This window comes from Bubalus kerabau, chromosome 4, assembly GCF_029407905.1.
Source record: "Bubalus kerabau isolate K-KA32 ecotype Philippines breed swamp buffalo chromosome 4, PCC_UOA_SB_1v2, whole genome shotgun sequence".
In the NCBI taxonomy this organism is placed as follows: domain Eukaryota; kingdom Metazoa; phylum Chordata; class Mammalia; order Artiodactyla; family Bovidae; genus Bubalus; species Bubalus kerabau.
The window spans coordinates 44,877,493-44,904,507 of record NC_073627.1 but is presented as its reverse complement, the minus strand read 5'-3'; the positions used below and the strand labels follow the sequence as shown (position 1 = coordinate 44,904,507).

General features: G+C 44.3%; 1 protein-coding gene across 3 annotated transcripts in view; it reads right to left on the bottom strand.

The window, feature by feature from the left end:
* Positions 1-24,528: 24,528 nt before the first annotated feature.
* Positions 24,529-27,015, bottom strand: part of LYRM9 (LYR motif containing 9) — a 34,696-nt gene continuing 32,209 nt past the window's right edge. For all 3 annotated transcript variants that reach the window (XM_055577173.1, XM_055577171.1, XM_055577172.1), the window contains exon 4: positions 24,529-26,794. In XM_055577173.1, the coding sequence (XP_055433148.1) occupies positions 26,777-26,794 (18 nt within the window). In that variant the 3' untranslated portion in view covers positions 24,529-26,776. The remainder of the gene's footprint in view (positions 26,795-27,015) is intronic.

Here is a 27,015-nt window from a genome sequence, read left to right as displayed (position 1 = left end):
ATGTACATAACATTGTTAATATAAAGGTTTAATAATTTAAACGAGACTGTTCCCTTCCCACTGCCCCAGCTTTATGGAGCTGTAACTGACAAATAAAATTGTATACATGTGTGAAGTATACAAAAGACTTTAATAAATGCAAATGACTAGCGTTATGGGGACAGCCTGAGAAGTCCTGTTGGTTGCTAATCAACAGAAGCTTGCCTGCAGAAACGAGGGCTGAGAGCACCACTCTCAGATAAATGATACTATTGATCAATATCAGAAAAATGATATTATTCCTTGTTAAACAGTCAGTGAGGTGCAATTCCTCAAGCAAAGCAGCTATATTGGGGGTTTTTCCTATGATAACGCATAGGTACATTTTTCTGGGAAGACAGTATATGCTTTTCACCTATTCTCAAAGGGCTCCTGGATTCAAAGAAGATTCAAGAGCATCAGGCCTACAGACAACCCAGTCCATTACCTGATGACACTTTCTTAGTATACTGTGTTCAGCAGACATTGTCTCACCTCTGTGTGACCATGGACAATTTACTAACCCTCTCTGTTCCCAAAGTTCATCACCTGTAAATGAGAATAACACCACCAACTTCATAGGGCTGTTAAGAGCATCAAATGAGTAAATGTAAGGGAAGTGCTTAAAATGGAAGCTGCACTTATATATTTATATATGTGTGTATATATATAAAGCACAGTGGTTCAGTGGTAAAGAAGCTGCCTGCAATGCAGGAGACCCCAGTTAGATTCCTGGTTAGGGAAGATTCCCTGGAGGAAGAAATGGCAACCCACTCCAGTATTCTTGCCTGGGAAATCCCATGGATAGAGCAGCCTGGCAGGCTACAGTCCATGGGGTTGCAAAAGAGTCAGACACAACATAGCAACTAAACAACAGCAAATAGAAGCAATGGCTATTATTATTTTTTTACTACTTTTACTTTCTATTCCTCTTGGGAAGCCAGAATTTCTGCATGAATGTCAGTCTCCCTAGCAAGTGGCTCAGTTAAGTGATGTCTGTTTCTAAAGTATTTTTTTCAAAGCAAAGTCAAGACAGAGCCAAGAGCCGAGAAGGGATATCAGCCAAAGAGCTGAATCACATGTCTCACCCAGACAGGGAAAACCCCACAGTTGCCATGCTCAGAAAAAAACTGGGTGCCTCAGAATGCACCAGCTTAATAAAATGGGGAAGTTAGGGAGCTCTCTTCCTGTCCTTTGATTTGACTTTGGCTTAATGTCCCTCCCATGAGTGGACAGCCCCTTGCTTCTCAATGCCAACTCATCCCCTCTGTTGTCCATAAAACAGCTCAGTGTTCCGGAAAGAAGACTGTTACTCATCACCCCTGCCATTCACTTGGCATCTTGTGTCTTCCAAAGGGCGCACAGCCAAAAAGAATCCACCCCTAGGCTGTCCCGAAGTGGAAACTGTCTCATTTAGAGGCTTCTAATCAAGAGACGGAATGGCCGCATTCAATTCTGTATCTACTTCCTCGTGAGGCAATTTCTCTCGATCCAGAGTTGTGAGCTTCCCTCCAGAATGCCTCATAGGAATGATAAGGGTCTCCTTGGTCCCAAATGCACTTGCAACATGGAGGTTTGCAGAGGGCTCCAAAGAACCAGATTAGAGACCAAGGAAACAAGTTAATTGATCTCCTGCAACTGTGTATCAGAAAAGCTGTTATTGTATATACACAGTCAAACATTGGAACTGGGCCAGTTTGGTAAAACCAGTATTTGCCCTTGGGCAGGGACCCACTCTTACTATAGATAGCAGGCGGGGCTTTGTTCTACCATCCCAGGAAGTCCCTGCTCCAGGTGGAAAAGCCAAAATGTGCCCACTGGGAATTTCCTACAGTTGAGGCTCCTGCTCAGCCCATGAAGTCAGTGCTGTTCTTCACGTCTCCTTTGGCCAAAGGCTGTCCTGGTTGTTTCATTTTCTCTCTTGACGGCATCACACAGGGGTAAATACTGTATTGAGCAACCATTGGAAAAAGAAGAAATGGGGTTTTTCTGGTGGTTTGCTCAAGCTGATTTGTTTGTAGTACCTGTACCAGCTGTGTCTCTAGCATCCATCTTTCTCGAAGTCAGTTCATGATGACCAACCACTTCACATCCCTGAACCAGAGTTAAAAATAAATGTGACATGGAATTAGGCTTATATTTGGAGCATAATTATGAGTAGACGGCTTTCCTTGGAAGGACCATCACCGATTTATGCTTTCATGATTTCATGGTAAGGTGGGGGCCACTTTTCCTCCTGCAAAACTACAGCTGAAGACATCTCTGAGCAAGTTATCTCAAGTCCCTTACATGAGGATCTACAAAATTTAATTTTCCAATAATATAATGCCAGTGAATGCTGGCATTCTTCAAACAAAACTAAATGCAGCCCAGCTGCTTTGCTTCTCCATCTCCTCCCCTCCTTTCTCCATCTCCTTCAGATAATGACGATGAAACTCACATGGCCCACCATTTCTACTTTTGCCTTGGGGTTAGGAAGCTCGGGGTTAAATTTCATGCTCAAACTATTTTATCCACATTTCTGAAAGTACTTCCTATTTTTCCATAACCAGCTTCCAGTCCGTTTTTAAATTTTCCATTTTCACTGTATTTAAAATTTAAAAAAACCCTTTCTGTCCTTTGTTTTTTTAAATAAAGAGGCAGACTAAAATTAATTAACTAATTAAACCTGAGTTGGGAAGATCCCCTGAAGGAGGAAATGGCAACCTGCTCCAGTATTCTTGCCTGAAAAGTCCCATGGACAAAGGAGCCTGGCTGGCTACAGTCCACAGCATCGCAATAAATGGGACACGACTGAGCACACACAATTAAATCTGACTTTGGGGTTAAATGCCCACGCTCCTTAAAATAGTTGATCACCTAATGTTCAGTGAGGCATTAGTTACAGCTATTGTTCACAAAGAATTGGCTCTGGGTGGGGTTTGGGTTACTGATTTGAATCTGTTTTCTTGGAGCCAATTTGAATTCACTGGTAAGGCTGAAGGACTGTCACTTCCTACAGTCCTTTGTTGGAAAGGATTGTGTTTTGCATCACAGCCCAGGGAGACAGGTGCAGTGAAGCAAAACAGCTTTTTCTCCTCTCGCCAAACGCTTTGCACAACTACACACATCCATGTTCTTATCTTTGAGCTAAACCTTGCTACAACAAGGAGCCGCCCTGCAACATTCTCAATAGAACAAAAGACTCCTAAGCCTTGGGAAACAGAAGCGGTCCACTTGTTAGAACAATTGTCAACTAGTATATTACAAGAACAGCTACATTTGGACTGAGCTCAAGGTTGGCTACAGTGAGGTGTGACTGTTTCTGGTTTACAGGTTGAGTAAACGCAGGACTCAAATTTGCCTTAGGGTTCCTTTATTTACAAAATCAATCAACCACAATTCATTAATTACAGCCCTCAGTTAACTGGAATTTTATCTATCCATCTCATTCCTAAATGTAGATTCTCAGCTTTTAACATAAAAGGCCAAGTTATAAGAAGTTAAGTGTATGTCTGAGAGATAATAAAAGTACTAATATCCAAAAAATGACCTTGATTTAGCTCAAGTTTTTGGCTGTATGTACCCAAATTGGAAGAAGCCTTGCTGTACTCAGCCCATAGACACTATATCATCCTTGGCTACTGAAGGCAAAAGCATTGTCTCTCAATATAATTTTTTTTAAGATTTTTTTGATGTGGACCATTTTTCAGAGTCTTTATTGAATTTGTTATAATATTAATTCTGTTGTATTGGTTTTTTGGTCCTGAGGCATGTGGGATCTTAGCTATCCAACCAGGGATGGAACCTACACTTGCTGCATTGGAAGGTGAAGTCTAAACCACTGGATCGCCAGGGAAATCCCTATAATTTTTATTAAGGACACAAAAGTGTATCAATCAAGATAGAGTGAATTTCTGTTCAAGTAAATCAGGAAGAGCAAGATATCATAGCAGTCTCTTCCATAAGTACCCTAGAGAAGCAAGTTTTGCCAAGATGCTTCTCCTTGAGACATTAAAAAATCCCACTCCCACCCCGTGTGACCTGACAGCTTCGAGTCAATTCCTTAAGGAAGTAAGGGTGTTACAGAAACCAGTACTCGAGAAACCAAGCACCACACTCGGAGAGCTGGAGAACACAGGTTTATTATGCTGGCGGGCCCAGAGGAGTTAACACTCCAAGCTCTGAGCCCGGAACAAAGGGATTACAGAGTTTTTACAGACAGACTGTAGTGGGCAACACTAGCTGTCAATAGGCTGGTTTAAACTAAGGGGATGGGGAGGAGGATGCCTGGCCTGGACAGGCATGATTAAGCAGATTTGCAGGGGCTGGGCAATTGCAAAGAGCAGGACAAGGGTGAGTGAGATAAACTCCAGTTCCTAGTATTGCAAGTCCCCACTTTCTGAGACTACGTGACCTACGTGATCTAGATTTTGCAAGGGGCAAGCTGAGTTACAGAGGCAGAAGGAGAAGGAGGTGATGTAAAATTTTAACTTTTCCTCTTCAAGGGGAGCAATTAAGTAAGCCCCTGGGCCACAACTACTGAGCCCATCTGCCACAACTGGAGAAGCCTGTGAACTAGCCCCTTGCGTTGCAATGAAGATCCCTCGCAGCCAAATAAAAAAGAGACAGAGAGAAGAAGAATGAACCTGACCATCATGGTCAAGAACAATTTACTAAGGGGAACAGGGATCAAAGTGGGGAGACTAGTTCAGAGGCTATTAAAATAAGCCAGGCAAGAAATGATGATCACTTGGACAAGGATGGTGGCAGGAGAGGTGGGGTGAAGCGGTCAGATTATAGGTATAGAGCTAACAAGATTTGCTAATGGATTAGATAGTGTGGTGGGAGAAAAGGAGAGTAAATGGTGACTGCAAGGGTTTTCCTTGAGCAAGTGGAAGGGCAAAAGCACTTTATCTGAGAAGAAGCAGATGGCAGGCAGGAATGGAAGTCGTATTTGGACACCTCCCTAGAGATGAGAAGGAAACTACAAACCAGGAATGTGTGGTGTCCTTGAAGACAAGTGAAGAATGTGCCTGAGGGAGAAGGGAGGAGGGATAACTCTGCAAATGCTGCTGATGAGATCGCTGAGATGGGGACTGAGAGCTGAGCGATGGATTTAGCAAGCTGACAGCCACTGGGGACCTTTACATGTAAGAGAAAGTCGCTCAGTCGTGTCTGACTCTTTGCGACATGAACTGTATAGTCCATGGAATTATCCAGGCCGGAATACTGGAGTGGATAGCTTTTCTCTTCTCCAGGGCATCTTCCCAACCCAGAGATTGAACTCAGGTCTCCCGCATTGCAGGCAGATTCTTTACCAGCTGAGCCACAGGGAAGCCCAGGGGACTTCGACAAGTGCACCACTAATCACTGAAGTTTTCAGGCACCGCACCAAGCATGGAAATTCAGGTTCTGTGATGTGGAAGATGCTGGAAGAAAAACGCGCTCTTAACTCCAAATTCTGCAGCTGTCTTGGCAGTCATAGCAGCAAGTCACACCTAGACCTGCAACACCACAGACCCTAAGCCCAGAGAGAGCCGCATTATTGATACAAGCAAGTCCATTTGTGTGAAATCAGACAGGGAGCTGCTGGGAGTTCGAAAGTAGGATTCCAAGTTCCCAGCCAATCCACTGGCTCCTGTAACATACTGATAAACCAAGCAACTAACCAACTCAGAAGCAAAGCAGTATTGAAAAGGCAGCAGCAGTAGCATTATAAAACTATCTGAGATCTAAACCCTTCTACCTCCAAACAGAAGTGATTAGAATAGTCATTCAGTTCCTTTAGGGCAGGGACTCTGCTTCACAGTCACACACCGTGCCTGGAACAGGGTAGATACTTAACAAGGGTTGCTTGTTGATTGGCTGATTGCTATGTTTCTTACATGTTATCTCATTTAATATTCACAATACTCTTCAATATAGTCACAATACTCTTCAAGAATTGATGCTTTTGAGAATAAAACCTATCTGACCTTTAGGGCATGAAACATCAGAACTTGCTGCAATGGGAGATCAGGCCTTTATGTAATCCATTTACATTAGGGACAGAGAGCATTTTCTTTTGCTTGACAGGTTGACATGCCTTCATGTGTTTTCCAGTTAATTAGCAGAATCATTTAGGCACTGAGGGTTTTGATGATCTCAATAAAAATACCTATTTATGTAAAAAAAAAAAAAAGAATTGATGCTTTTGAACTGTGGTGTTGGAGAAGACTCTTGAGAGTCCCTTGGACAGCAAGGAGATCTAACCAGTCAATCCTAAAGGAAATCAGTTCTGAATATTCATTGGAAGGACTAATGCTGAAACTGAAACTCCAACACTTTGGCCACCTGATGCAAAGAACTGACTCCTTGAAAAAGACCCTGATGCTGGGAAAGATTGAAGGCAGGAGGAGAACGGGATGACAGAGGATGAGATAGTTGGATGGCATCACCGACTCGATGAACATGAGTCTGAGCAAGCTCCAGGAGTTGGTCATGGACAGCAGCAACATGCAACAAACTGAATATAGGTTTTGGAGTTGGACAAACTTATATTTGAATCCCAGAGTCCCCAGGTGCTCATTATAAAGCTCTGGGCAAGTCATTTAACTTTTTTGAGCTTCGATTTCCTTATCCATAAAATGAGGTAATAATAATTACTTTGAGGATGTTGTATTACATGAGACAACTTGCATAATTGTAGATACACAATAAATGCTATTCCTCCTTTCCTCAACCTAACAGTCAAGGGAGCAGGGAGACAGAACTATGTAACTGTTATTATTTCTCTGCTTTGTTTCAATGGTTCTCAGAGTGCTACTGTAACCCGTAGCATCACTTGGGAACTTTTAAGATGCTAATTCTCGGGCCCCACCAACACCTACTGTCTCAGAACCTCTGCGGATGGGGCCCAGTAATCTGTGATTGCATGTGCTCTCTGGTTTGAGAATCACAGCTCTGTTTCATTATGGACCCAGTCTGCAACATAGCCATGGAGGAAACTTGAGTAGCTGAGTAACTTGGCAAGATCACAAAGCTGTTCACTGAAGACACCATTCAAATAAGGATCTCAGGCAAAAGAGTGCTCTTATTCCCAACAATAATTACCAATGGAACATAGACTTTTCTCACTTTGCAATTGAAAATATGGGACTCTCTGCCTTTGTGAGCCTTACTAAACTTTCTTATAAGGCAGTTTCTCTGTTCCTGTTTCTTTTCCCTACTCAAAACTATGTCTGGTGGTAAGTACTCTATCTTCTGTTACTCATGGTGAGGAAAAATATGCTAACATGTATAAATACATGTTAAATAACCAGGCTTGAAGTAAACAGGCATGCACGTTAATTCAGGGTGTCCTTCTAGGAGGGGGAGTTGGCACAACACAGCTCTAAGAAGAAGAGGGACGTTTGGCCCTCTCTGTCCTGTGGCCCTGCAGTAGGCTCAGTGTCATGGCCACAGCATCATAGCTGGGCGTGTATCCAGCCAAAGCACTGGGGGTGGGAGGGGAACAGATTTTCAAAGTACGGTAGTCCTGGACAGCACGTGCTGGTAAACTGGCTCTTAGGGGTGTCCTGATTTTCATGGTCAAACACTCTCACTACGGATGATTTCAAGCTACCACGGTTGAACATCCTGCTAACAAAGTTGCTGAATATTCAACCATCAGCAGTGGGCAGTGGAGCTGGCCCCAGCACACCGCTGTGACATGTCCTATCGGTGGGCCCCATTTTGACATGGCAGGTGGTACGGTGTTTTACTTATTGTACTGGCAAGCACCTTCAGAATGCTTTGCAGTATGCCTTCTGAGGAAGTAATCACACTGAACGTGACTTGATGAACCCTGCCTGATTCTCAGGAAACCGAATTTATATGTTGGATTCTTTCAGTAGAAACAATTATTTTGACTTTACACCTATTTTGACTGGCACTTGTGAAAGCAGGATGACCAAAATTATTATTTTCAACTAAATAGAATGTTGACAATAATATGAAATAGATTAGAAGGTAGAGATAAGCTCCTTCCTTGAAAATTCTCTTCAGAAAAAATTATTATAATACATAAGTGTATGTTTATATTATATATTAATAGAAGAGTTTTATAAGTATTAAATAAACAATCTTTGGCATAATTTTACATGGTTAGATTTTCAGGAAATTTTATTTGTTCCAATATTTCTATGTATTGCTGAGAAGAATGAAGTGAATTATAGTATTCTGAAGTGAGGTAGTTGACCTCAATTACACAAAGGATAGGAAATTTTTAGAAAGAAGATCATGGTTTTATTTTTTGCCTGTAGTCTCAGGATTAAATTCACTATCAAATTCTTTTTTCTAGTCATTCTTAAATTATTCCAAGATTCTTGTAACCTCATAAATAAGACAGTAGACTAAATCAAGTGCATTTCAACATTTTGTAAATTCTAATCTTAAAAATATAAACCTATTTATTCATAAAATTTATTTTTAATTTATATCTAGCAGAGTATTTTGTTTTTTAAGAGGGTGGAATTTTTAATATTTATTTTTAGGTATTTATTTAGCTACACCAAGTCTTAGTTGTTGTGGCTTGCAGGGTCTTTAGTTGCAGCATGTGGGACCCAGTTCCCTGACCAGGAATCCAATCCAGGCCACCTGCATTGGCAACACAGTCTTAGCCACTAGACCACCAGGGAAGTCCCTTGAAAACAGTTACTGGTGGAAGTGAAAATTGATTCAACTTCTATGCATGCCAACTTCACCACCTCATTCAAACTTACAAGTATATCGATATGTACCTTTTCACCCAGCAATTCCATTCTAGGAACTTACTCTACCAGTATACTTGCCTTGTATGAAATGACATTTGCTCAGCATTATTCACTGCAGTGTTGTTTATAATAGCAGCAGAATGTGTCTCTCAATAGGAGATGACTGAAAATGTTGTGATGCCTCCATGCATCACAGTGGACTAAAATGAACCATGCTAAGTCACTTCAGTCGTGTCCAACTCTGTGCGACCCCATAGACGGCAGCCTACCAGGCTCCCCCATCCCTGGGATTCTCCAGGCAAGAACACTGGAGTGGGTTGCCATTTCCTTCTCCAATGCATGAAAGTGAAAAGTGAAAGTGTAGTCGCTCAGTCGTGTCCAACTCTTAGGGACCCCATGGACCGCAACCTACCAGACTCCTCCATCCATGGGATTTTCCAGGCAAGAGTACTGGAGTGGGGTGCCATTGCCTTCTCCAAAAATGAACCATAAAAAAGGATAAATGAAGCCTCTTGTGCATTAAAAAAAAAAAAAAAAGAATCCCAAGATATATTATTAAGTCTTAAAGAAAATCAAGGTCAGAGCAGTTTGTAAATGACTACCATTTGTGTGGGTTAGAAAAACCCAAATCAAAAATAACAACAACAAAAAAAAAAAAAACAGGCAAAGGGGAAAATATGTACAGCTTTAAAAAAAAAAAAATATGTACAGCTTTTCTGTACTTAGAAAAGGAGACCCAAGAAACTGGTAACTTTGCTGCCTCTGGAAAGGGAAACCGGACTGCTGGGGGGGTGGATTGTTGTTGTCGTTTAGTCGCTAAGTGATGACCGACTCTTTTTCAACCCTCCAGGCTCTTCTGTCCATGGGATTTCCCAGGCAAGAATACCAGAGTGGGTTGCCATTTCCTTCTCCAGGGGATCTTCCCCACCTAGGGATCGAACCTGCGTCTCCTGGATTGCAGGTGGATTCTTTTACCTCTGAGCCACCAGGGAAGCCTGGGGAGTGGGTTGAAGGGAGACTTTTACAGTGTCCCTTCTGAATTTTGAACTATGCGAACATCTTACCAATTCTAAAACTAAAAAAATTCACGTGGCAAGTACTCATTGGCTAAAGGAACTAATGAACTATAAAACTGATTTATTAAATAAAGGGCTTCCAGTCAGTACTCCTCTCTGCTCTTTAGAGGAAAAGGTTTTAGAGACTCCTAGCCTCTGCCCCTTCCCTAATTCCTGGCAGAGTCCCCACAGGGAATGACCAACAGAGGTGCTCTCTGGGCCTTCAGAAAGGCATGTGGGAAGAAAATATTTATTCCGGTCAGCTGGCATAATTTCCTGGAAAGGCCTCCCTTTTTCATCCTGAAACCATGCTTTCATGTGGCCCCACAGAGAAGTCAGTTGGAGGACTTTGCCAAGCCTGTTTAATTAGACTCCTTGCTGAAAAATTGAGCCATTGGTCTCTGAGGTAGCAACTGCCCCAAAAGATGCAATCACTTCTCCACAGGGAACTCTTCTTTAAAAAGTCTGATAGTTAATGCCTTCCTGCATACAAACCAGCATCTAAAAATTATTTATAATGTTGAGAAAAGCAAAGTGAATAATACCAAAGCTTCCAGAATTGCAACAACCCAAAGAGCTGGTCTGTGAGTGCTGATTAAATTCCAGGGGAAAGGGTAGTGAACCGCACTGGTATGTGTTTTGGGCAGCTCGGGTGTCATCACTTGGGCTTGATAAGGAGGATGAAAAGGAGACTGACAACTTCCTGGGAGGAGGCTCCAGGTGCTCCAGGTGCCAATGAAGGAGAGTCCCATCCTACAGGCCTGCAGGCCAATAACAAACGGAGGGGAAAAGAAAGGGAGGAGTGGGGGCCTTAACACCCTCTCCCCCCATCTCCTTTTGTACTATAATGTGATCATTTCTATAGCAACCTTATGGAGAAAGTATTACTGCCCCCTGCCCACCCCACTCTACAGATGAGGAAACAGGCTCAGAAAAGTGCAGTAACTTGTCTAAAATCTTTACAACTAACACGTGTCCAGCTCAGGAAAAGAGCCCAGGGCTCTCTACTGCCAGAGTTCATTCACTTTAGGATTTTTATCAGAATTTGTTTTAGGAAGGAAGACTAGAATTTTTTTTAACCTTCTATCTGATTAAGTCAGACAGCGTTCCTTGCCAAGATTTTTTGCTACTTGTGTGTGTGTGTGTGTGTGTGTGTGTGCTGTGAGGGATCTTAACTCCCCAACCAGGGATGGAATCTGTGCCTCCTGCAGTGGAAGCATGGCGTCTTAACCACTGGACTGCCAGGGAAGTCCCTGTTCACTTTTTAAGTCAGAAACAATCATTTAGCTTCTAAGAACTTGTGCCATTTTTCTAATATTGCATCTCAATGTGCTATTTGACATCTGTACATTATTTCTAACACAAGGAAGATGAATTCTTCCTTTTTCTTTCCTTCTCACCTTGGGTTCATGCATATGAGCTGAATGAGGGATCCTCAAATTGTTTTATCAGTAAGAAGACAAAGAGAAAATTCCCAGGGGTCCCAGGACAGCCAGAGCCCCTGACTGGAGGTAGGATCTGGCTGCTCCGGTTACTTGGGTGTTCACTTTCCATAAACTGTGGCTTTTGACTTTTCTGAAGACAAAACTGGGAGATACAATCTTATGTTAGCAGTGTGGACTTGTGTTAGACCTAAGAAAAACTTCTTAATGTATGATAAAAGAAGGCAAGAAACATAATATTAATAAAATCAATGCTTCTTGTGCGTCCATAACTATTGCTACCCTGAAAGGAACACTAATTCAAGCTGAAAGGGAGAGATGAAGGCGACAGGTGTGCATGAGTGTGTGTGCTCAGTCGCTCAGTTGTGTCTGACTCTGCGATCCCAGGGACTGTAGACTGCCAGGCTCCTCTGTCTATGGGATTATCCTGGCAAGAATACTGGAGTGGGTTACTATTTCTTCCTCCAGGGAATCTTCCCGACGTAGGGATCGAACAAGAGTCTCCTGTGTCTCCTGGATTGGCAGGTATCAGGGATCAAAGATCAACGAGCAAATTATTCGTCTCCGAGTGGTCAGTCCAGAAGATGCTGAGCCTTGCCTTGCCCCAAGGACGTTGCCTAGTACTATTGGTGATGTAATTTGAAGATCATTGAAAATGTATGTCTTCGTCAACCTGAACAAATCCAAAATGACCAACAAGGAAAGTAAAGGGCACAACACCTTACCTGCCTTTTCACCGTGATGGTTTCTGTCTACCAGGACCCAAGGTTCAATTCACTTCCAAATAGCAAGGACCTGGCTAATTTCTCTCTCTCTGTGCCCACAACAGCTCACCGAGTAAGTTCTAATTTGATGATGAGCAATGGAGGGCCCCATCAGGTTCTGATCCAGCATTGAGAGCTTTTGTTTTTTCCTATGGATTAGGAATAAGAGGCTGTCCTGTCATCTCACTTAATGGAAGTGAGAACTAAATGAGATAATGATATAGCTCTTTGAAAAAGTTGAAAATTTGATATTCAAATGCCATGATTTTATTGTTAACAACAGCAATTGTTTCTTGCTTTTCCCAGCGAATTTTTTTTTTTCCTGTTCTTAGAAAAAAAAAAGAAAGTAATAATTGCTACAGCCTTCTCAGGAGCATGGGAATGCTGTTCAATGAGAGCTTTCTAAATGGCTGTTTATTATTAACACCCACCGAATTTCTTCTTTTACACATCTCTTTTGGAATGGAGAGTCCTCTAGGGAATGGATGGCACCATCCACTTTCTGTGAAATGCCCCTTGGGTCTGACTCAGTGTAAATGATGAAGTAGGAGGGTTGATCATCCTGATACAAACACATGCCTCCCCACAGCTGCATTTCTGCCTTCTGTTTCTCTGACCCAGTCCTCTACCCTCAACTTTTCCTTGATTCCATCCACCGTGCTTATGAAGGGGTTTCAGTCCCCCCTTAATTTCTATTAAGTCATTCTAAAGATACCTTCCATAAACACACAACCCATAAAAAGCAGTATGATTGCTGCCCTTGGGCAACATCAGACTATCTTTTAGCTGCTCCCCTTCCAATCAGACTGCTATGCCAAGCTCCTTCCATCACGCGAATGTTGAGAACACACAGCCACCACCCCCTGTAGCAGCCACCACCTGGCTGAGTAATCCCATTCAATCGGCAAAACTTGACTGAGTGTTGGAGTCATACAAACCCAGCATCAATCCTGGTTCTACCATTAATGTCTGTGAGAGCCTGGGCCAGTCCTTCTCTCCCCTGAGCTTGTGTCCTCGTCTGTCAATGGAAACACGGATGCTTCCTCTCGTGGTGCCTGCCAGAATTCAAGATAACATACACCAAGCACCTACCTCCGTATCAAGTACCCACGAAACATGCAGAAAGGGTAGATATTGAGTAACTATGAGAAATGTTCTAGAGATGGTAGAATTCTTAGGGAGAGATAGGAGTTGCCTGTGGACAGAGGTCAAGACTTTGTAGAGGAGCTTTGCAAGAAGGGTAAGGAGCCTGGCAGATGGACTGAGGGGAGGGCACACCAGGCAGGGGAACAGAAACAAAGCTGGGACTGGAGCCCAAACCCCTGGGCCCAATAGGGCAGGTAACAGGATGCAGCTGCAGCAGAGTAGGAGTGGGGAGGGAGGCTTGGGAGAGGCGGCCAGAGCCAGGAAGAAGCTAGATCAGAAGGGCCTTTTAGGGTCATTGTTAAGTTGTAGGGCACATGGTTTGGCCCACAATATAGTAAGATTTTTGCAGCAATGGCCATGTCAGAATACATTAATTACACTAGCAACTGGATAATGAGAATTGAATGTCATATATTATAACCCTCCAAAATATAAGGGTCTCTGAGCTGATGGAAACCTTTGTAACCCTTCCAAGTCACACCAGGGTCTACTGAGAGGCTGGTGCAGGAGGCATATCTCGGCAAAAGCGGGAGATGGAAGAGAACAAGGAGAGAACATCCAAGACCAAATCCTTGAGGGTCAAGAGAAGAGGAAACAAAATATAAATCTTAAGCCCAGGGATCAAGGAACTCAAAGATACAGGGCTGAAATGATGTGACCTGGGAGGTAGGATGAAAGACATGTGAATTGAGAGCACTGGCTTTGAATTCAATCCCAGCCCTACGGTCCACCGGCTGTGTGACCCTGGGCAAATTGTTTTACTTCTCTGGGCCTTAATTCTTTCATCTGCAAAGTGAGGCTAATAATAGTACGTACCTCTCAGAGAAAATTGAAGCAAGGCACTTATAACTTGACTGCCTAGCAGGTAATAAGTATTAAAGATATAATAATCCATAAAAGTGATTCCAGAATACCCTCTTTCCCTCTGTTTTCTCCCCATCTACCATCTTGCCCGCTGTCTTCTTTTGTTTTCCTTGCAAAACCTAAAAGGATGGTATTTTCAAGAATCCCTGTCTTCAGCAATGTTTTGCCTTTCTTCGTTTTGTTCCTGAGGCCAGAGAATAAGTTGGGAGGTCACCCTCCCTTGATCATGGAGGAAGCTATGACATAAAGGACTCCAAATCCTATTAATGATGGTTGGGCCATTTAAAGAAAAAACATGCAGTGAAATTGACTTCTGGGGGCAAGCACAGGTCTATGCATTTCAACACATGTACACATTCATGTGACCACTACTACAATAGGACGCAGAACCGCCTTTTCACCCCCACATCTTCCTCACACTACCTCTTGATAGATACATGCTCCCACCACCCCAACCTCTGATAACCACTGATCGGTCGTCAGTTATCGTGGTTTTGTCTGAGACTGTCATATAAGTGGAATCATACTATGTAAGCTTGGCTACATGTAAACTATGCTTCTCTTATCGTCATAATGCCATTGAGATTTATTCAAGTTGGTTTATGTATCTCTAGTTAGTTCCTTTTGATTGCTGAGTTGGCATCCGGTCCCACCACTTCATGGGAAATAGATGGGGAAACAGTGGAAACAGTGTCAGACTTTATTTTTCTGGGCTCCAAAATCACTGCAGATGGTGACTGCAGCCATGAAATTAAAAAACGCTTACTCCTTGGAAGGAAAGTTATGACCAACCTAGATAGCATATTCAAAAGCAGAGACATTACTTTGCCAACAAAGATTCGTCTAGTCAAGGCTATGGTTTTTCCTGTGGTCATGTATGGATGTGAGAGTTGGACTGTGAAGAAGGCTGAGCACCGAAGAATTGATGCTTTTGAACTGTGGTGTTGGAGAAGACTCTTGAGAGTCCCTTGGACTGCAAGGAGATCCAACCAGTCCATTCTGAAGTAGATCGGCCCTGGGATTTCTTTGGAAGGAATGATGCTAAAGCTGAAACTCCAGTACTTTGGCCACCTCATGCGAAGAGTTGACTCATTGGAAAAGACTCTGATGCTGGGAGGGATTGGGGGCAGAAGCAGAAGGGGATGACAGAAGATGAGATGGCTGGATGGCATCACTGACTCAATGGACATGAGTCTGGGTGAACTCCGGGAGTTCGTGATGGACGAGGCGGCCTGGCGTGCTGTGATTCATGGGGTTGCAAAGAGTTGGACACGACTGAGCGACTGATCTGATCTGATCTGATCTGATTCCATGTTTGGACCCTTTGAAGAGAATACACAAGCATCCTTGGTGCTATTTCTTTTGTGAAGGTTGCCTTAGTGAAATTCAAAGCAATTGATTCCAAGTAACAAATGATGTATTTTTAATGTCTTCAGCCATGCACTCAGTTCTTAACTAATTTTTCCCTATGAGAAAGCGATGCCCTCCAGAAAAATACCACCATATAACCTAATGTATGTGCTTCCCTTGTTGGGAGATAATCACTGAGAGAGGGCTATACGTAGGCATCACTGGCATCCCACCTCACATGGTCCTCCTGCCTCCAGCCAGGTTCCAGGCTGCCCACATGGTCTCACAGGCAACCGTAACATGGATCTTCTGTGACAGCTTCCAAAGCCACTCCATGCCTACCTCAAGTGGCCTCGGTTTCAGCTGTCTGATGCCCCACCACTGCTCCCCAACAAGAGGACCAGCCATGTCTCTGGGGTTTTTTGCTGCCATGCTCACATCACTCTCCTTCACTTCACTCCTGTGAGCCCATTCACATCTGCAGCCACTCATTTCTTCCTCCCATCAAAGGCCCTCTCCTGACCAGAGGGTTTTTTTTTCCCCAGCTTTATTGAGATATAACTGACATGTGACGACCGTGTGTAATAGGTGTACAATGTGTGGACTTGATGCACTTATATGTTGCAAAATGATTACCGCCATTAATGATTAAAAACTCCATCACCTCATAAAATTACCATTTTTTAAATTTTGAGAACATTTAAGATATATTCTCCTTGAAACTTTCAAGTTTATAATAAAATATTACTAGCTGTAATCACCATGCTGTACACTAGACCCCACAGGACATATTTATCTTATAATTGAAACTTTGTACCCTTTATTCCCCCTTTCATCCCACACTCCAGCCCCTGGTAACCACCACTCTACTATCTCTATGAATTCAGCTTTTTTAGATTTCTCAGTTCAGTTCAGTTCAGTTCACTCAGTCGTGTCCGACTCGTTGCGACACCATGAATCACAGCATGCCAGGCCTCCCTGTGCCTCACCATCTCCCGGAGTTCACCCAGACTCACGTCCATTGAGTCAGTGATGTCATCCAGCCATCTCATCCTCTGTCATCCCCTTCTCCTCCTGCCCCCAATCCCTCCCAGCATCAGAGTCTTTTCCAATGAGTCAACTCTTCGCATGAAGTGGCCAAAGTACTGGAGTTTCAGCTTTAGCATCATTCCTTCCAAAGAAATCCCAGGGCCGATCTCCTTCAGAATGGACTGGTTGGATCTCCTTGCAGTCCAAGGGACTCTGATATCATATATAGTTATTTGTCCTTCTCTGTCTGACTTATTTCACTTAGCATAATGCCCTCAGGGTCCACACATGCTGTTGCAAACGGCAGGATTTCTTTCTTTCCCATGGCTGAATAATATTCCATTGTATATTTATATATGTCACATGTTCTTTATCTATTCATCCATTGATAAGACACTTAAGTCAATTCCACATCTTGCCTATTGCGAATAGTGCTGCAGTGAACAAGGGACTACAGGTACCTCTGCCATATCCTGATTTCAATTCCTTTGGATACATACCCAGAAGCGGGGTTGCGGGGCCACGTGCTAGCTCTATTTTTAATTTTTTAAAAGGAATCTCCACGCTGTTCTCCATGGTGGCTGTACCAGTTTACATTCCTATCAATCCTTGCTAACACTTAGCTCCTCTGACCAGAGTTGTAATTCTTGTATCAGAATCCTGAACAAGATGGCCTGGCTCTTGCAATGTCATAGTGCACTCTAATTATCAAGTCTTTGATTTTTACTCTCTCTCAGTCTCTAAGACTGATGAGAATAGCTCGAGTTGAGTCAGGGGAACATTTATAGTGTTGCACCTCAGTGTTGCTTCCAAAATTGTCCTTCCTTCAACCAGGGTCTGCCCTAAAGCGTTTTGTTTCTATATCTTCCCAAAATGTAAATTTTCAGCTCACTGGGTGTGGTGGATGGTCTCCGAAGGTGGCCACCATCAACGTCTCTCTCTATTGTATGCACATGCTACTCCTCCCATCAAGACGTTAAGTCTAAGAACTACGCTGGTGGCCCAGTGCTTAAGATTCCACTGTCTCAGTACCTCCATTGCAGCAGACATTGCAGCAGATCCCTGGCTGGGGAATAAGATCCCACATGCTGCACATGGTGCCGCCAAAAAAAAAAAAAAAAAAGCGTCTAGTTCCTCTTTCCTTGAATCAGGGCTAGCCCTGTGACTTGCTCTAACCATCAGAATGAGGCAGAAGTGTCACTCCAGTCCAGACTTTGAGGACATGCAAAAGGTGAAACTCTCATGTTCTTTGAGGAAGGCAGCCACCACACAGTAAAGAAATGCATGGTCTTCTGAATGACAGACCATGTGGAGAGAAGCCACACAGAGGAAGACCAGGGTGCCACACATGTAAGTGAAATCTTCCCAAACCTCTCAGCTCAGCCCAGCCACCATCTGAACACAGCACAGAGTGGCCCAGCTGTCATTACTTGCCACCACCCAACCAAGCCCTGCCTGGATTCCTGAAAGACAGAGTAATGAGAAATAAGAAGTCACTGCCATTCTGAGCCACTGAATTTTGAGGTAACTTGTTACCCAGCAATAGATAAGAAAAACATGGAAAGATAATCCTTCAGGTTTTCAAGAGGTGGCTTTCGCCCTTTTCCTTGCTTCAGCATCTCAGCGCACAGCCAGACTGGTGTTTCAACTTGTCTTCATGCTTCCCAGAAGGGCTTGAAGATCTTTGTGCAAACAGAAGCCCTGGTCACTTCTGAAATGTGCCCTGACATGCCAGCCCCCACATGTGACATGAAAAGATCACTCCTCTCTCCTCACATTCCTTTTCTGTTATGATAGAAGATTTTAGGAAGTTAAAATGAGTTTGCTTTCCCTAATCAGTGAAATAATGTATGTGCATGCTAAGTTGCTTCAGTCGGGTCTGACTCTGTGTGACCCTGTGGATTATAGCTCACCAGGGTCCTCTGTCCATGGGATTCTCCAGGCAAGAATACTGGAGTGGGTTGCCATGCCCTTCTCCAGGGGATCTTCTCCACCCGGGAATCGAACCCGTGTCTCTTACATCTTCTGCATTGGTGGGCAGGTTCTTTACCACTATTGCCACCTGGGAAGCCCAGGAAATAATGTACAGAGAGAAATCAAATTGGCTGCAGACAACCTCCAGAGCAAGGAGACCCCATGCAACTAACAGTCATAGCAGCTACATTTATTTAGTGTTAGCCATGTACCAGGCTCCAGGTTAAGTATGTTACACGCAGTATCTCACTGAATCCTCAGAACACACTGGGAGACAGCTATTATTTTTGTCTCCATTATACAAATGAGAAAAGTGTGGCTTAGTAACACTGAGTAACTTTCCCAAAGTCACATAGCTATTAGTCCATCTTTTAACAAGATCAGACGTCTTCTTCTGGGCTGCAGTAGCCATGTACACATCACAGAGACACCTCAGTTCAGTGCTTTCAGGCACAGAAAGTGCCAAGGACAAGACCTCAGCACTCCCCGGTCCTTTCCATTCCCTGGCACATGTAAAAAGGGACACTGTAAGTATGGCACGCTGGGATAATGGGTTGAGGTTGCTTCAAGTGGAGGTGACAAGCCTAGGGCACTCCAGCTGGGAAACTCAGTTAAACTTTTTGTAATTCAAAGTCACTTCATTTCCTCAAGTCTTTTTGTATCTCTTAGACTTCTAAGAGGGGATGAGAATTTTTTATAAAGTTTTTTAACATAACAATGTAGATAGGTTATCACCTCAGAGCCTTTGGAAGAGCAGCCTTCAGTCTCTAAAAGGGCCCAACCTGGGAAATGTGAATTCTTGAGATGTGACCCTCGACAAATGTTAGCCTCTGTAAGCTTGTTTCTCTCTGAAGAAAGGGGAGAACCATCTCACAGGATTATAAACTGAGCACAGTTGAGTGCAGAAGGCACGAGGACTGGCCCTCGTTCCCAGTAGAAAACTTCAACTTTGGACACCACTGGAAAGAGAAGACAATTGTTTCCTTCAACAGAAACTCATCAAGGAGGGTCAGTTCAGTTCAGTCGCTCAGTCATGTCCGACTGTCTACAACCCCATGAACCGCAGCACACCAGGCCTTCCTATCCATCACCAACTCCCAGAGTCCATCCAAACCCATGTCCATTGAGTCGGTGATGCCATCCAACCATCTCAACCTCTGTCATCCCTTCTCCTCCTGCCCTCAATCTTTCCTAGCCTCAGGGTCTTTTCCAATGAGTCAGCTCTTCGCATGAGGTGGCCAAAGTACTGGAGTTTCAGCTTTAGCATCAGTCCTTTCAATGAACACCCAGGACTGATCTCCTTGCAGTCCAAGGGACTCTCAAGAGTCTTTTCCAACACCACAGTTCAAAAGCATCAATTCTTTGGCGCTCAGCTTTCTTCACAATCCAACTGTCACATCCATACATGACTGCTGGAAAAACCATAGCCTTGAGTAGACCTTTGTTGGCAAAGTAATGTCTCTGCTTTTTAATATGCTGTTTAGGTTGGTCATAACTTTCCTTCCAAGGAGTAAGCGTCTTTTAATTTCATGGCTGCAATCATCATCTGAAGTGACTTTGGAGCCCCAGAAAATAAAGTCTGACACTGTTTCCACTGTTTCCCCTCTATTTCCCATGAAGTGATGGGACCGGATGCCATGATCTTCGTTTTCTGAATGTTGAGCTTTAAGCCAACTTTTTCACTCTCCTCTTTCACTTTCATCAAGAGGCTCTTTAGTTCTTCTTCACTTTCTGCCATAAGGGTGGTGCCATCTGCATATCTGAGGTTATTGATATTTCTCCCGGCAATCTTGATTTCCAGCTTGTGCTTCCTACAACCTAGCGTTTCTCATGATGTACTCTGCATGTAAGTTAAATAAGCAGGGTGATAATATACAGCCTTGATGTACTCCTTTTCCTATTTGGAACCAGTCTGTTGTTCCATGTCCAGTTCTAACTGTTGCTTCCTGACCTGCATATAGATTTCTCAAGAGGCAGATCAGGTGGTCTGGTATCCCCATCTCTTTCAAAATTTTCCACAGTTTATTGTGATCCACACAGTCAAAGGCTTTGGCATAGACAATAAAGCAGAAATAGGTGTTTTTCTGGAACTCTCTTGGTTTTTTGATGATCCAGCAGATGTTGGCAATTTGATCTCTGGTTCCTCTGCCTTTTCTAAAGCCAACTTGAACATCTGGAAGTTCACGGTTCATGTATTGCTGAAGCCTGGCTTGGAGAATTTTAAGCATTACTTTACTAGCATAAGGTATCAAGGAGGGTATCTTCTAGAAATTAATGATAGACTGGGTGGTACCTTTCAGATGCACTGGGATTTGCTCAGTTTTCTCCTGGCATCTAATTTCATTTTCTTTTTAGGAGTTTTATTGAGATGTAATTCACATACCAGACAATTCACTCATTTAAAGTACACAATTCAGTGGTTTCTGACATACAGAGTTGTACAATCATGATCTAATTTTAAAATACTATCATCACTCCATAAAGAAACCCCGTACCAATTAGCAGTCACTCTTGCTCCTCCCAGCACCTATGTCCCAAGCCTCTAAGTTAATCTACTTTATGTCTCCATAGATTTGCCTATTATAGACATTTCACATAAATGGAATCATACAATTTTGCACTTTGTGACTAGCTTCTTTTATTTATCATAGCAAGGTTCACCCATGTCACAGGGTGTATCCAGGCTTCGTTCCTGTTTATTGCTATTGTATGACTACACTACATTTATTTATCTATTCATCAGTTGATGGATATTTGGGTTGTTTGCTTTCCTTTTTGCTATTATGAATAAAATCATGAACATTCATGTACAAGTGTTTTGTGTGGACGTGTGTCATTTCCCTTGGGTATATACACAGGAGTAGAATCACCGAGTCACATGGAACTCTACGTTTAACATTTTGGAAAACTTCTGAACTGTTTTCCAAAGCAGCTGCAATGTTTGACATTCCCACCAGCAGTATATCAAAGTTCCAATCTCCTCAAGCAGTGGTTTCTAACACAGCCAATTATGTACAGGGGCCCCGGACCAGAGAGATGAAATCAACAGCATAGCCAAGATGAAGAATCAGGTAAGAATGTTTATCTACGTACACGCCTAGAGGTTGGAGGTTGAGCCTAGAAGACAGGTTGGCCCCCTGGGCAAATCTTATCACTCCAATTCAAGAATTTTAAAGATTCAGGGTAACAGGAAGGTGCAAACATCAGAAAAACATATTTTCAAAGTGTTGAAGCACAAACTGGACCAGGATTCAAGAATGTCCAGTTTGTGGGAGGGAGAAATAGCAGTCACCTCAGATATGCAGATGACACCATTCTTATGGCAAAAAGCGAAGAGGAACTAAAGAGCCTCTCGATGAAAGTGAAAGAGGAGAGTGAAAAAGTTGGCGGTTAACCATTTCTCAGCCAGCAAATGTTACGTGTGTTTATACATGTGGGTTAATGTCTATAAACAGGAAACTTAATAGGGAAAAAAACACTTATTTAGTTTGATTAAAAACTAGATTGCTGTGGATAGTCACAGGTGCCCAAAATGAAATCTCTCCATATCTCCAGAAACCATACAGATCAATAAAGAGAGGAAATTAAACCATCCATAACCCAACCTTTTTGACTATGTCAAAGCCTTTGACTATGTGGATCACAATAAACTGTGGAGAATTCTGAAAGAGATGGGAATACCAGACCACCTGATCTGCCTCTTGAGAAACCTATATGCAGGTCAGGAAGCAACAGTTAGAACTGGACATGGAACAACAGACTGGTTCCAAATAGGAAAAGGAGTACATCAAGGTTGTATATTATCACCCTGCTTATTTAACTTATATGCAGAGTACATCATGAGAAACGCTGGGCTGGAAGAAGCACAAGCTGGAATCAAGATTGCTGGGAGAAATATCAATAACCTCAGATATGCAGATGACACCACCCTTATGGCAGAAAGTGAAGAGGAACTAAAAAGCCTCGATGAAAGTGAAAGAGGAGAGTGAAAAAGTTGGCTTAAAGCTCAACATTCAGAAAACGAAGATCATGGCATCCGGTCCCATCACTTCATTAGAAATAGATGGGGAAACAGTGGAAACAGTGTCAGACTTTTTTTGGGGGGGCTCCAAAATCACTGCAGATGGTTACTGCAGCCATGAAATCAAAAGACGCTTACTCCTTGGAAGGAAAGTTATGACCAACCTAGATAGCATATTCAAAAGCAGAGATATTACACAACAAATGTCCATTTAGTCAAGGCTATGGTTTTTCCAGTGGCCATGTTTGGATGTGAGTTGGACTGTGAAGAAAGCTGAGCACTGAAGAATTTATGCCTTTGAACTGTGGTGCTGGAGAAGACTCTTGAGAGTCCCTTGGACTGCAAGGAGATCCAACCAGTCCATCCTAAAGGAGATCAGTCCTGGGTGTTCATTGGAAGGACTGATGCTGAGGCTGCAACTCCAGTACTTTGGCCACATCATGTGAAGAGTTGACTCATCGGAAAAGACCCTGATGATGGGAGGGATTGGGGGCAGGAGGAGAAGGGGACTCATCAGAGGATGAGATGGCTGGATGGCATCACTGACTTGATGCACGTGAGTTTGGGTGAACCCCAGGAGTTGGTGATGGACAGGGAGGCCTGGCGTGCTGCGGTTCACGGGATCACAAAGAGTCAGACAAGACTGAGTGACTGAACTGAACTGAACCCAACCTTGACGGAATTACAGATGGAATTTTTGATATATAAAAGGTGCTTAATGTTTGTTGAACCAATGAATTAAGTAAGTAAGAAAATGTGATTGGGATCCAGATTAAGGCCCTAAATGAAGGTACCCACCAACACCCAGCAAGGAAATTATAGCTTCTCTGGTGACTCAGATGGTAAAGAATCCGCCTGCAATGCGGAAGCCCTGGCTTGGATCCCTGGGTTGGGAAGATCCCTTGGAGAAGGGAACGGCTACCACTCCAGTATTCTGGCCTGGAGAATTCCATGGACAGAGGAGCCTGTCAGGCTACAGTCCATGGGGTCGCAAACGCCATGGTTGGGGGTTGGGGTTTGCTCAGAGCTGGACAACTGAGCACCTTTCACTTTCACCAACAGCTAGCACAATGCCTTGCAGTGTGCTCTGAAGTCATGAGCCTTGCCTCTGGAACTCACTGGTCGAGTAGTGAGGCCTTTAACTCCATGAACACCCAGTCTGAGTCCAGGGGTCTACATGGAGAGCAGTGGGTCCCAAAGGAGGGGCATGCCCTTGAGAAGGCACTTAGCTTCATTCAAGGTCGTGCTCAGTCGTTTCAGTTGTGCCCAACTCTTTGCGACCCTATGGACTATAGCCCACCAGGCTTCCCTGTCTATCGGGACTCTCCAGGCAACAATACTGGAGTGGGTTGGCATGCCCTCCTCTAGGAGATCTTCGCAACCTATGACTAGAACCCACATCTCTTACATCTCCTGCGTTGGCAGGCAGGGTCTTTACCACTAGTGCCATTAAGGTCCAGGTTCTCCAAACCATCAGAATCTCTCTATTTCTACCTCCTAACTGCTATCAGTGGCTGTCAATACCATGGAGACACAGCATCTGTGGAGAGAGTGGATCCCTTCTCACTGGCATCTGGGGAGGTATGCTGTTCTCGTTCAGCTTTGAGCAATGAATGCAGAAGAGAAGCTTCATTAGACCTCTGAAACTGACTAGGGCTCATAACCTTGAGGTTGGCTGAGCCTGAGACCCCTATGCCTGTTCATTTCAGCCACTGGACCAAAGCAGGCCTCCTGAATCACCAGTCTCACCTGCTCCCATTTCCAAACAAATGTGGGTTTTCTTACCCCCACTGCTGACCTCCCTCCTGCCCCGTTCATGCTGGTATCTGGTACCCTTGTCCCTTGCAATTAGATTCCTCACCCTCCTCAGCACCCTAACCTGTCCTTGCTCATACATCTCCTATCTGGCATGCTCTTCTTGCCTCTCTTATTCACCTGAAAAAAAAAATTTTTTCCTCTATGAAGACTGAGCTTAAGTATGAGGAAGGTGTTTTTTGCTTCCCCTCACATCATGTCTTCCAAGATTTTCTTCATGTTAAATGCTGAATGCAAAGCAATCAGATGACACTGGTTCTTCAAAAAAAATAAATAAATAAATACAATCTTAGGCAAAGTAACAAAGCCATAGTATCAAGAAAGGAGGTAAAAATCCTCTTAGTATTCTGCTTTATTCAGATTACACAGAGAGACAGTGATCTTCAAGTGCAGTCCATGGACCCCATGTGCAGTCCAAGGAAACCCCAAAATCCTTTCAGGAGATTCTCGAAGTCAAAACTACTTCCATAGTAGTAATAAGACTTTATTTGAGCATCCGTGATAAGAACACACACACATATATCAGTGGTTGGCCAAGAAACAATCACCACCTCCCAGCATCCCCCATTATTAGAAAGCAATAAACATGACCACAAAAGCAGCACATCAGTCTGCCTGGATTATGGTTCTTCCATTCAACAAATGCTTCAAGTTCGCCACGTTGGCAGCAGGCACACAGCCGGCCCAGAAGATTTTGCACTGACCAGCATATGGTCCCTGCCCTCAAGGGGTTCACTCTCAGACAGGAGACAATTACATAAAGAGATGGCTGCAGAACCATCTCTTCTGTCCACGATGTCTCAACCACACAGAACAGCACGGGGCTTCCTGAGCAAGTGGTGCTATTCCGAGCCTTTGGTGAAACTACCCGTCTGCCAGGCACCCCCTGCCACTCCCCCACCCCAAGCCAGCAAAGGCGGCCCGTGATCCCCTCCTCTGACAGCAGGTTTCCCACTGGGGCAGATCCCACCTGGAAGAGAGATGCCTTAACCTTCATGCAAGTTCTGAAATTTTATCTTTACCTAGGACTGGACATTTCAATTAATGAATTAAAACATGAAAGAATAATCCCTCCTGGCAGCTGTCTGTCTGCCTCTAACCCTCAACATCGAACCTGACAGCACACAGCAGGGAACATACACCAGAGCTCTGATGTATTTACCTCATGATCTGCTGATCAGCTGAGCGCACATGGGCGGATCTGAGTCACTGTAAGTCACGTGATCGCAAGCTCATCCTCTGGCTGGGAGTCCTCCAGGGACACTCACCACTGGTGTGGTCTCTCCTTGCATCTTCTCGCTGCTCCGCCCGCTCCAGCCGGTCACCCTAATGTTCCTTGCTCGCCCTCCCCGCTTCCTCCCTCTCACCCTGCTGCTGTCCTTCCCCTCTTAAATCTAGAGGGTTTGGTACATTCATAGACCCAACTTAGTCATTTTGTGACCTTGAAAAGGGGCTCAATCTCTTGAAAAGGCGCTCCCTTCTCCTTGGCTCCCCAGGCCAGATCCTGGGTGAAGCACCTGGCATACATTAGGGTTTATGACTCCTCACTGTGGCCCCGTGAGGTAGGTACGGTCATTACTGCCGGGATAGATGGGGAAACCAGGACTGAAAGAGGCGAGGTGAGTTACCCGAGAGCACTTTGTGTGGAGCTGGGACACAACCCAGGTCTGCCTTCTCCACGGACTTCAGGCTCACGACGACCCTCACGACTGCTTGCTTGCTCCTCCTCCCTCGTCTTCTAAGATGGAGCCAAAGTAGGCAAGGGCTGGTCACACGCAGCCTGAACCCATCGGTGTCTACTGCAGCTGCCCTGGCATTTTTTGTTTCAGCACTCTGAGACACGACAGATCCCACGAAGACAAGGACCAGGGCTTCAGTCTCTCTGGGCTGGGAGGGTCGGGGTCAGGAAGAGCAGCTGCTGGGCGGACCGCCGGGCACAGTGCAACTGTGAGGGCTCGGGGCCTGGGGTGACAAGCAGGGACAGAAGACGCCCACAGAGAACCAAGAGCTGATGTGGAGGGAGCCAGAGAGACACGTGAGCACCGCGCGAGCGTCAGAGGCCGGCTTCCTCAGAGGGACCTTTACTGGCCTCACCGCATACCATGTCCTGGGTCAGGCTCTTTGATTTCATCTTATCTAATCCTAACGAAGGAAGAAGTGGACTTGAAGCCAACACTCTTGAAAAGCCAGCGAGCTGAGCTCCAAATCCAGATCAGCCTGATTGTAAGGCCCACGCCCTGCCCTCTGCACAGGCTGCTGTGTGAGGGGACGCCAGCTCTGCCTCTCAAACGACGACGTCCAGAGTAAATGAATCACTTTCAGAGCCAAGTAAGAAAACACCTTCTCCCCAAAGCTCACCTCATCACCAGCTGGAAAAGCAAATGTGAAGGACGCTGGGGACACAAATATGGCAGGAAGCGCAGTCTGAGCAAATGACAGCTTCTCCTTTCGCTGATTTCCTGCTCCCAGCCAACCAGGCCAGTGGATATCCCAGCATGGCTGCTGCTGCTGCTAGGGCCGGGCGAAGCGAGGGCTCTCCATGTCAGCGTCTCCAAGGCAGCTGCACTCTTTACGCCCTGGAGTCTCAGTTTTGTTTTTTATACTGTAAGACAGAGACATCATTAGGAGTGGGTGAGGGAAACTGGCAGGGAAGGGAGGACCTGGGAAATCCTGAGAATTGTGGTCACTAGGCCTCAGCCGCCTCCTGCAGGGGCTTCATGGAGGCGGCAGGACCCTGTCAGCAGGCACCAGATGGTCAAGTCTCTACTTGGTACCAGTGGAAAAGGAAGCTGATGGAGTTGGGGAGAGAGGACAAGAATGACA